Raw genomic sequence first — 12,187 nt, 5'->3', positions numbered from 1 at the left:
AAGATGAATGAAAAGACATTACATTTTTAACAAGTATATTGAAATATAATAGCCTTGCCATGAAAAATTGAAAGAAACTTAAATAATCATCAGGAAGTTTTTGGTTTCTTTATTTTGATTTTCAATTTTTGAGCAAGTTAGAATCCCCCCTTCTTATTTTATTTTCTATATGCCTATATCGATAGGCTTCGATTGAGCCTAAAACAACCTTATGTTAAGCGGTAAAACGTCACACAACAAATTTGTGAGTGTCTTAAGGTACCCTGAGAAAAGTTGTATTATATTTACATAGAAAAATATTCAAATTAATTATACCATTATCTAAATAAATGGTCAAAATGTGATACAGTAATATTAACTCATTCCCTTTTCAAATATCAGATGGTTTAAATCTACTATAAAATCGTTTTGAATAAACTTTGTTGCATACACGTTTTTTTTTAAGAAACTAGTTTTATCAAGCAGCCTCAATCAATGTTTCTTAAGAAATCGGCCTTTTGAGCCTTAAATGTTTCTTACATGTTTCTAAACTTTTTGACATAACCAGTCTATTTTTCATGCAAAGAAAAAAAAACAATCCTTTTGATTGGATGGTTCTTAAAAAAACCGAATTAAAAAATGTTTGTTTCTCATTCTCGGCCTCAGCCTCAGCATGTTTCTTAGTTTTTAGGCATTCTGAGCCTCATGTTTCTTAAAAGCGTGTTTCTTAAAAAAACGTGTAATTAAAATAAACAGCATCAAGGGCGGTAGATTCTGTTTGATTAGCATATAAAGGCTGTCTACAATGTCTACAATCTATCTACAATTTTAGAAAAACTTTTCTTGTAAAATAATTAGTATTAGGTAAAAATGTATACAATTGATAAGTTAATGATTTATTGTGGTAAATATAATAATATAGTAGAAAAAAATATAATTCAAAAACTAGGGATATGATACTTCTATATGGAAACACCCGACAGAAAAAACAAAAAATAGATGCTTCATAACCCCTAATTCGTAAGATGAAAGTTTAAAAACTCAAGCCCAATCCCTTGGTTCACTCTTTGTTATTCTGATAATGATGGCGCTAACTATCTAGCCCGGGGTCCACTTAAAGCTTTTTTATAGACTGGATGGTGCGATTAAGTGGCCCGGTAGTATATGGTAATATGCTTTTGCGAAGGGATTTTTATTTTTTTGCTAAGGGATTGCAAATCTGTTATTGATGTTTGTCTATCATTTTTGATTATATCTTTTAACTCCAAGTAGTTTTATTGTTACTTGGATTTTTAACATTTTCTCTCAAAATGGCAACCTTGCCAAACGCTCTGGCATCTTAAAAAATTATCAAAAAGCAAAGTTTGATCTATCAGTAAAAGTGATACAAGTGGGTCAGGGTACAGATCGCAAAGTTTAACACTTTCACTGCAAACTATTTTTTAGTGATCCAAAATTCGTTGGCCTGATTGTCGCTACAAATGACTTCAAATTGTATTCCAATCTATGCAGAATTTCAAGCAAATTGCAAAAATACTATAAAGAAACAAGCAGAAATTAAGGACCTTTGAAGTACTATTTCGACTCCTACTCGTATTTGGCGGCGAATATGCTAAAGTCCAATCAAGTGAAAGTCCAAGAAAATAAATTTCTCTAAAAGTTGGGTCAAATTAAAAGTGAACCCTACTTACGGTAGGTGCTTTACGCCGTAAATATTCAAAACACCTAAGCATCTGTCAAAGGAGAAGTAGAGCGAATATCGTCCGGGTGACGCTTTGTATCATTACAAACGCCCATTTTGCCCATTTCTGCGTCGGACGCCTTTCGTCGCGTGTGAGATGTATTATAAGAGGGCGTTGATTGAAAATCACTTGGTAAACGAAGTAAGAAGTGGATCTAAAGATAAAGAAAGCGATATATTAGTCAAGGTTAACATATAACGCTGTTTTAAAGTTTAACTAGTGTTTTTCATTATATTCATGAGGTACATGCTTTTTTTATAAGAATATCTTCTAATAAGAATATCAGTGTGAAAATTGGCCAGATCGTAAGAATAAAAGAATAACCTCAAGGGTGAAATTCATAGAATTTGATAAGAATACACGCATTGTATTTGTATTTGGTTAACAGCAAAAAATAAAAAAATAGATTATCTGAGTCTCGTAGTAATATTCTGGTCGTCTGCACAAATTAAGGTTTTTACTATTCTGTAAAATTAGATTTGAATCCATGCTTATAGCGGCGGGAGAAGAAACAAAACAAAACAACCAACAGTGGAAAGTAAAAAATAAACAGAGCAAAAAATATTAACGAATGACAAAATACTTCAAAAATACTTACAGCATATAAAGCTGACAACATTCCTATAATCCATCCACCAAGTACGTCTGACCAATGATGAAAATAGTCCGAAATCCTGGTCAAACACACTGCAATTCCACCAAGCAGTACTAACATTTGTGTGACTGGTTTAAGTAAGTTCGTTTGTATTGGACGAATGGCGTATTGTATGTAGAGGGCGGCGAAAACAGTTCCATATGAGGCCGCCCCAGAGTGCCCAGATGGAAATGATTTCCTAGTAAGAAGTGTATGGTTAGATTATTAACAAATTATGCTAAATCGGTGAAAACAATCGTCGGCAAAAAATATTCACCAGTAAAACAACTCGTAACTTACAAATAATTTCATCACCTTAAAGTTAAATTGGGTTTTCAGGGAAATTAAGGCAGGCAAACTAAAAAACGGAGCAGCCATTGCATTTGCTTTTTAAGTAGTTGTATCTTTAGCTGTAAATAGTACATAGGCCGGAGATTTAGCACCTAAGCATTCAGTTTTAAATAGAAAAATGTAATTAAAATGAATCTGTTAAAAATTGTACGTAGGCAGTTACAAAAAGAAATCATCGGTAAAAAAAAAAAATTCATCACCTAGTGATAATTTCGTCACTTTTTACCGACAAATTTTTCCACCAAAGAATACACTTTGATGGAGTTTTAAAACAGAAACGAAAACAAAATAGCACAACACTTTTCCCAGTGAACAAAAAGGACACTTACTTTGCTTCCTTGAATTTCTTTTCGTCGGTCACGTGACAAGCTGAAAAATCATAGAACACGCCACGTGTACAGTTGTTAAGGTCTGGTTTACACACGGCCAAGAAATGCGGACGTAAGCGACCAACCATGATTTTGATGACGTCAACAAAAACCATGCAAATTCCAAGACCGACCAAACCGAATACGATTCGTGCTAGCATCCTAAAATAATTATGCATCGGAATTAAAAAAAAAAGTTAGTTTCACCTCGCGAAAACTCGTATTAGTCTAAAAGTCGCGAAATGAAATCCATTAAAACAACAGTCAATTCTAATATCAATTATAATATCCTAAAATCGCAAAACCGGGATTTTTATGAATGAAGTTCGACAATAGTATACATATATGCTTCCGATTCTGATTGGTCAAGCACTCTTAAAACTGATAAATGAGAATTCAACTCAGCTTTTTAAAAAGATCACTTTTTCATGGTTTTTTATAATCACTTTAAAGTCGTTGAAGATACAAACAAAAACAAATAAAAATGCACCTGACTAAAAGCTAATTCTCAGTCCAAAAATCTTTAGTGAAACAGAAAAGTTCAAAAGATAGAGGCAACAACAAAGTACCGTGTAAGTGATTCAATGCGACATAGTGTTTCTAGTACTAAGAAAGGTTTTGTCATTCATTGCGTTCAGTTACGTTATCTTTTTAACACGCTCCATGCTGTTTACAGTACCAACTCACGCTGAATTTCATACATGTAGATTTCAAAAAAACGAAGTAAAGATTTCTGTATCAAAAGTTATGGACATTTGAAAAATAACACCGCTTTGGTAAACTCCACTACCAGTGCCTCAGGGGAAAAAATTCGGCAAATTTTGTCAAAAAAAAGGAACCAGAAAAAGGGACTACTTTACCCTACCATTCGGCAAAAATAGTCCTCGTCAAAATCAAAAAGTAGCGTTACTCGCCAAAATAAATTCCCCTAAAATATCATTATCGAATCTTAGTCGGCAGCAAATTTGTCAGCGTAAGCAACCGGGAAATTTGCCAATAGTTTTAAATTTATTACCACTAACCACAAACCACAAGGTCTTTTGGTCCCTTTAAAAAATATCTATAATATCAAGGAAACCTACGTGTAAACCCAGGGTTGAATGCGACATGGTGCCATTTGAGTTTTCTCCAATTGTTTTATCTTGAATATCTTCTTGTTCATTATATCGCAAACCATCACCTGTAAAAATAATAATAAGATACAATATATCTACAGTTGACGCTCTCTATATTTCGATCTTGATGGGGCCAAAAGTTTCGAATTACGGAAGTTGGCTACAATGAATGACCAATACCGTATTACATCGAAAAAACTCCCCCTTCTTTTAAAGGAGGTGGGACTTTTAAGGAAAAATTTTCAATGAAAGCAGGGGGGGGTCGGTAGTAAAATCTCAGACATAATGACGTTTACTACGGTGGTGGTGTGACGAAAAATCGAAAAAAACTTTTACTACCCAGGGTAGTTAAATACTAAAATGGGTGGTATCTATGTGTTAAATGTTGAAAAAATTTTATTACCTGGGTAGTTAAAACTGGTAAAATTAGCAAATTTTAGCTATTTTTGTAATTCTTTTAATTTTTTGGATGACTTTTCTGAAAAAATCTGAAAATTTTTATAACTTGAAAAAATTTTCTGTTGGAAAGTTGTTTGCTGCAAACAAAAAATTCTCAAAATTTTTTGTCAATATAAAAAAGACTTTCATTCTAAGGGCAAAACATTAATTTTTTTCACAAAGTGAAAAATGTGTCACAGAAATAATCATTTTTTAGCTTTTTTTGTAAAATCAGTTCGAAAAGTAACCAAAAGATAGGTGGTCTTTATGACAAATTGTCCCAAAAACTTTTACTACCAGGGTAGTAAAATACCTCTTCCAAGAGTCTGGGTGGTGGTATGTAAAAATTCGTAAAAATCCTTTTACTACTCATATATGTCTGAGATTTTACTACCGACCCCCCCCTGATGAAAGCCCCCTCAAATAAACGGCTCGGGCGTTTATTTGACACAAGTAGCTGTAAGGAAGTATAATTTGAAGAAAAATATAGATATAAAACAATAAATTATTTTTGTTGCCGAACTGGTTTTGACCCATTTCTTCATCTCTTAGTCAACATGATTGTACTGTTAATGAAAAGGTAAAATAAGGTTCCAATTCGCGTTTTAAATTGACCTTGTCTATAAATTATTCAATAAATGTTCCCTTCTTTTAAACGTCCCCTAAATGTTTCGAATCATGGTGGCCAGCCATATTTTAGTGCCCATTTCAAGGGTTTCAAGGGTCATTTTGCATCAATTTTCAAGGGTTTCAAGGGGTCTTTTGACCAAATTTTCAAGGGTTTCATGGGTTTGAAAGCCATAAAAACATAATTTTTAAGGGTTTCAAGAAAAAAGTCTAAAAAAGCCCAGTTATATTTGCACGTGATGAAAGAGAGGTTATAATTTGCAACAAGGACACTTTTCTTAAGCTACAAAAAACTGTAGAATACTAGACTTACTGAAAAATTTCAACTCAACGTACTACAAATTTAAACAGTGAAACTCTAGGAAAAATTTCCTACCAACCTGTACAAACAAAACAAAATGAAGTATGAAAATTCAAAACAAAAAGTTTCAAAAAATGCCAGTAATCAAAATCTAAAAATATGACGTTGCAAATATAATGCATAAAAGGGCTCAACAAAAACTTCAAAAAAATTTGGCCATGCACTTAAATACTTTTCACGGCACCATTCAATCGACTTAGCTATTTTTCTCATTAGAAATGTTCAACAAATATCAACTGGTATTTTTTTATAGTTTTCGTTTTTGCCTAATAGTTTGCCTTAAGCTATTTCCTTTTGAAACTTCATTTTGCATTTTTTGTAGATCATCATTATATTCTTCAGCCTTATCATAACGATTATTGGCATCGTTCTGTAAGGTTGCGATTGTTTGACTGATGGTTAGTTGTTCGCGATTGAGGGTTTGCATTTCTGAAAGTAGCTCCTCAACCTTTTCATCCTCGCGAGTTTTCTGTTTCTCAAGTTTGTTTTTCTTTAAATATTCTTTGTATTTTGAATGGCCATTTAGACAGCTAACTCTCAGCTCAGGATCAATGACAAAATCATGCTCTGACGCACAGATCTGTAAAGCCCGAAGGGATAGATTTGCGGCCTTTATCGAAAAGTGAAGCAAGTTTTGGTAGGATTTCCTACCAAAGAAATCACGTGACAACAAGCAATTTCACTGGTTTGAGAGATGCGAAATAGCGTTTGCCGCCTAAAGTTGCCTATCTAGCCCTTTGGGCTTTACAGATATCTGTGCTCTGACGACCCGGATGAAGTAATGTGGTCATAAATCATTCTTTGGGCAATAAGTGAACGACTTGATAGGTTTTCTACTAAGATTTCCGAGTTGATTGAAAAATACAAAAAAAATAAGAAAGATGACTTTCTGTAGATGTAACCCTAACATTAGATAACGAGAATATAGTATAACTACAAAATGAAAATGCTAGTACAGTAGGTGACTTCTTTGACAAAACTGCTAAAAAGAATTTAAAGATGTCAGTCATAAGATTCATCAAATTAAATAATGGAAGGAACACCATAGAATGTGCAATGATCTAGATAAAGAAAATCAATCATTAGGTTATTCACTTTTATCCCCACGAAGTGGGGAAAATTTTGCATTTTAAAAGTTCTTAATGAACAAGGGTTTCAAGGGTGTAAATTCTATAGCTCAAGGGTCTTCAGAAAATCTTCATATTTTTAAGGGTTTCAAGGAAATTTTCAAGGGTAACAAAAAAATCAAGGGTGTTTCAAGGGTTTCAAGGATTTCAAGGGTCGCTGGCCACCATGCGAATTTGTAAAGGTACAAATTGGAGGGAATTGACTGTATCAATACTTTTAAATAACACTCCCTTTAAGATCACGTACGCATCTGATTTTAAGCCTACTTTAGGCGTACAAACCCTTCACGAGCAGAAACTTTCGCGTTGAAAATTATTAACAGGTAAGGGCAATTTGCAAAAGTTTATAAAACTTATAAAACCTTGAAATCGTAATAAATATCAAATTTTCAGCATATATCTTCAACATGCCTTTTTAAAGTCGAAGAGCAACCGTCTTTTTCAGATTTAAAGAATATTTTTCACTTTTAAGGCAATTTTTATTCGAAAAATCTCATTTTTATCCAACGATTCGCGAAAGTTTATGCTCGCGAAAGTTTGTACGCCTAAAGTACTCCTACAAAACACAATGAATTTAAATGTTGAACTTCAAGATTTTGTTACCGGTGGATCAATCAAACTAATATTTTCATTTAGAAGCAAAGCGGGGCTAAGTTTTACCTTGCTTTCCTCTTATTAGCCTCTAGAAAAGTGCCATCGAACGAACGAAAGTTGCATGAAACCCGTTTGTCGCCTCCTACACACTTTTTTGACCGTAGTCGCGCGGGCATTTCTTTGTCCGCTTTATCCCACTAAAACCGTCCCAATCTTTTTTTGACGCATTTTTCTATTGTCTATAGATGCGTAAAAAGGACTGGGACGGTTTTAGTGGGATAAAGCGGACAAAAAAATGCCCGCGCAGCAATTGGTGGCTACGGTCGAAAAGGTGTATTGGTAAAAAAAAACAAGCAACTGTACAACGCGCGCATTTTTAGGCAACTATAATGGGCCATTCCATTTTAAATCCATACAGGGGGGGGGGTGGACGACCATCTCCAGGGGGTAATCCGAAAGGAATTTCCAGGGGGTCTGAAAGAGGGTTTTTCATTTTTCCAAGGGGTAAAAAGTTATTCAGAAATTTCCGGGTAGCATAACTGACTATAGTTCGTCTGCCGTCACTATAAGGTACTGAAAAGAATTTTTCCAAGGATCTCTTCGCACATTTTCAAGAATTTTTTTTCGACTTGAAAAGGTAGCTGTTCCATTAAAAATCCATACAGGGGGTGGATGAACCTTTTCAAGTCGAAAAAAACAACATTGAGCAATGTTTTCGAAAACTCAGGTTTTTTTAAATCAACAATAAGAATTTTAATGATGAACTGCCAATCTTGCCTTAAAAATTATTTTTAGATCACATCCCACGGGCAAAGGTAATCCAACAACAGTGTTTTCACTGATGACAAGAAAGAGAATAATCCATATGGGTGTTTAAACGAAAAAAAAGATGGTGTTTTCAGTGAGAAGTTTAAATTGAGTTTTTGTGCGAAGCTTAGCATGCATTAGTTCTACGCATTCATGAAGATCCCTGATAACATCGAACTTTAGTAATACTTTTTTAGCTTTTCTAGCTCTAGCACATTATAAGAAAAGAAGGGGACAAAAGAGAAAAGGGGAATTTCCAACTTTTGTAACAAAACAGGGATAATGAGATGATGAGCAACATCGGGTGAGAAATGGTACTTTTGTTCGATCACCTTTATGACAATTAGTTACTAGTAAATTCCGGCGGATTGTTTAAAAGGCAACACGAGAGCTTTGGATTCTTACAGTTTAAAAGATTTGGCAATAGATAAGAAGAAAGCAGGGGAACAGGAGACCTTAGGATTCTCACATTTTAAGAGCACAAAGATTTTGGCAATAGATAAGAAGAAGAAAGCATAGGGGAAAAGACCTAATTTTAGACTGTATTTTAAACTGTATTCAAAATTTGGAACAGAGGCAGAAAACAACTTTCTAAGGCGTCAATTATGAATCATACGGTCATTACTAATCACACAATGTCGCTAATTATGCTCGACAAAAAAACAACGAACGAACATACTACGATAACTATCATTTACATAGCCATTCAATTCTTGGCGTTATTTCTACACGTAGCTGTTCAATACACTATCCACAAGGCAAGACTGAGAAATAATCAATATCAACTTGTACGCTTGTTATCAATCATCGAGTCTGTATATCTTATAACCGTCATTGTTCACTCATTAACAGTATACATTGTAACCCAAAATAAGCGAGATTTCACCCAAGGCCACCTACAATTCTTCAAATTTATGTCTTTCTTAGCATACACATGGAAATCACTATCAATCTTTACCAACGTTTTAATCTCAATAGATCGATGGATTGCTGTTAAATACTGTTTGCGATATCACGCTATAGTTACCAAAAGAAAACTGACTGTCGTTTTCCTGGTTATAACTCTTATAAACACATTTGCACTGTTTGGTATGTTTTATATAGGTGAAGCAACGAACTCAATATTAGGCCATAAAAGTCTTTTTACCAGTCGACTTTTAATGGCTTATGCAGCACTATTACGCATGCTCGCATGCGCTGTTTTGCTCATACTGGGTAAAAAGACCATCAAATATAGAAACGCAAGCGAGGAACGAATTCGAACTATGAATAATTTACATGGCACACAACAAGAGCGATTGGATTTACTCTCTGTATTGAGACGTGGTATTAACGATGTCTTCAAGGTGAACGTTTGGGCGTGCGCCTTCCTGATACCAAAGTCCTTAGTCTTGATCATTACCGTTAGTGGAATCGAAATTCCCAAATGGATTTTTAGTGTCCACGTCACGTTGATAAGTGTATACATAACTTGCAATCCTATCATATACATGTCTTGCTATACCAAACTACGACGCTTTTGGTCTCGTTTATTCAACCGAACAGGAACACCACCCGAAGAAGCTTAATTATTTTCATTTCATGTACCAATAAAACGCAATGATCTCGGACTCGCTTATTCAGAGGACCAGTACAGTACAGAAATTATTTGACTTGCTACACCAAGCAAACAACCTTTTAATCTCACTTAATCAGACAACACCTGACACCACCTGAGGAAGCTATTGCCGGGGAGTTCCGGAGTCATCCGAAAAGTCCAGCACACCCGGATGGTGTCGGGACACACCCAAGGAAGGGGAAGGAAACCTAATCAAAATTATTTGGCTTGCTATTCCGAATACTGGTTCTGCACTGGCTCAACTAGAAGAAATTGCCATGGTCCGTCATGCTTGGAAAGCCCTAGCTATGCGGAGGAAAGGGCCTGTTCAGGCCTGAACATCTAAGCAAACAAGTAAGCAAGCTATTCCGAATAACCTATAAACCTTTGGTTATACTTATAACACGACAACAAACAGGACCGAAGGATGTCAGGCTAAACTTTCTCATTCCCGCCAAAACATTTCCGGGATGTTTCAACTGGTTTTTACAGACATAACAGAAACGGTGCTGTTTTTACAAATGCGAAGACAACACACAACGTACCCAGAGTGTTCGTATTTTTCATTTGTAAAGTGGCTATAGAAAGGTTACGCGTTTTTTTATATAAGAACAAACTATATAAGAACAGGCTTCTAAATATCAAGAACAAGTTAAGAATTTTAAGGCTTTGCAGACTCCGAAATGGCCAATTTCTAAAGAAAATGAACAAAAATGTTCACAAAATGGTGAAAATAAGAACATGTTAAGAACATTTTGTAGGCTAAAAACTCAAAAAGTTAAGAACATCCTAAGGCTCCAAAACTTTTGCATGTTCTTATAAAAAAACGTGTATGCCAAGAATGATACATTAGCTATTGTATCCTACGGGTACCTGAGGAAGCTTAATCGCATTCGATTTAACTTGTCGCGAGTTTGAAAAGTAATAAAAAACTTACCACGCCAATGACAAACAACAGTGCGAGAACAGAAACTAAAACAGCTGATATAGCTTCATGTCTGTATGGTTTAGCGATGCTTTCGTCATCACAAAAGAAACCACGATTGAAGGGACTGAGTAAGGTCTCGAACACCAAGAAGACCACAAGAAGAATGATGATTGCCAGAATGTTTGAAACGAAAGTAAACAAACGGTAACTGCTAACCTATTAACATGAAGAGAAAAGATATAGGTATAAACATCGAGTCCCAAGCCGAATGCTAGAGGCGAATACCTTAAGTGGATTGATTTTGGCGTGGAATTAATTTTGCGAATGATAAATTTTGTAAAATTTAACGGGGATTTATTTTGGCGAATTAGAAGGCTTTAGTCTCTGGTAAGCTAAAAAAATACGTGGTATTTTACTAAGAAATGCATATTCTCCATAGAATTTCTATCTTTAAACAATTTTGTTAAATTTGGCTGAGATTTAATCTGGCGATTTTTGACAAAATTGGCCAAATTTACCAAATTTAATCTCTGCCAAAATTTATCCACTTAAGGTATTCAACCTTTACAAAGCAAGAAAAAATGAAGTCTTAAAATTTTCGCCAAATTTTCAGACAACGGATTGAATCTAGCAATTTTCGCGTTTAACATTTTCAAATTTTGGCGGTAAATGTTACTCTCAGTCCATCGTTTGAATGAAAATCCTACATATAGGAGATTCGACTCTTCGAAAATTGTAATTAATTCCAAGCTTAAAAATTTGAATTTGAATTAGAAAACTCCCTGACCCAAATTTCGTACTTTCGGATGTCAATTATTTTGACGAGCGCCTAATAGTTAATTTGCTGACCCTTGAGGAAAAGTTAATCAATAATTTTTTCAAGAGATACACTTAGATCATGAACCGAAAAAAACAAATTTATAATATCTCGAATAGACTCAAAGAAATTAAAGCAGCGACAGGGGCTTATTCTATTCCTATCAAAATAAGAAAAAGGTTCGAATCTTACCGAAGGGCGGGTTCCGCTTGTGTCCGTATCCACATCAGCCATGGTATACCGTGTCAAGTAAGAATCCGAATAATTTGTTCCTCTATCGATCTTGATTATAAGTGGCTCGTATACAGCTCTGTATTGTCTATTTCTGTTTGTCATTCATATTTCAAAGAAAATCTTTTTTTATTATCTAATAAACTCATGAACTTTCAAAACGATTCTTAGTTGATCCACATTAGTTTCTATAATGTATGATCCAAGGTGTCCAGTATTTAATGATTCATGTACAGGATATAATACCACTAGGTCAATATTGATTAAAACAAAACTTCTCGTTTTACTTTGAAATCTGTACCAGCCAGACAATGTTTCTTTTTTTAGTTTTTTAGTATTTTTTATCTGAAAATGAAAATGAGAAAATTATGGATCGATCTTCTTAAACATCATAAGAAACTTTAGATAAAAAACAAACCTCTCAGTAAATAAATACCCTCCTACTCACACATAGGATCTCAATGACTAAAA

At 34.5% G+C, this 12,187-nt stretch overlaps 1 protein-coding gene across 1 annotated transcript; it reads right to left on the bottom strand.

The window, feature by feature from the left end:
* Nucleotides 1-800: 800 nt before the first annotated feature.
* LOC136817125 (phospholipid phosphatase 1-like) lies at nt 801-12,061 on the bottom strand. The gene is made up of 6 exons (XM_067073460.1): nt 11,678-12,061; nt 10,678-10,884; nt 4,157-4,254; nt 3,036-3,236; nt 2,320-2,554; nt 801-1,875 (listed from the first exon to the last, which is right to left on the bottom strand). Exons 1-6 carry the CDS (start codon nt 11,819-11,821, stop codon nt 1,705-1,707), a joined length of 1,056 nt encoding a protein of 351 aa, XP_066929561.1. The 5' UTR covers nt 11,822-12,061; the 3' UTR covers nt 801-1,704.
* Nucleotides 12,062-12,187: the final 126 nt, after the last annotated feature.

This window comes from Clytia hemisphaerica, unplaced genomic scaffold (assembly GCF_902728285.1).
Source record: "Clytia hemisphaerica strain Z4C2 unplaced genomic scaffold, Clytia hemisphaerica genome assembly, whole genome shotgun sequence".
NCBI classification, from domain to species: Eukaryota; Metazoa; Cnidaria; class Hydrozoa; order Leptothecata; family Clytiidae; genus Clytia; species Clytia hemisphaerica.
This window is presented reverse-complemented; position numbering and strand designations above follow the sequence as displayed.

Coding starts and splice junctions, on each gene's coding strand:
- LOC136817125 (XM_067073460.1), bottom strand. CDS start 11,821: ATGACAAACAGAAATAGACAATACAGAGCTGTATACGAGCCACTTATA. Junction 10,885..11,677: donor CAAGCGGAACCCGCCCTTCG/GTAAGATTCGAA, acceptor TCATGTTAATAG/GTTAGCAGTTACCGTTTGTT. Junction 3,237..4,156: donor ATTCAACCCTGGGTTTACAC/GTAGGTTTCCTT, acceptor TAATTATTTTAG/GATGCTAGCACGAATCGTAT.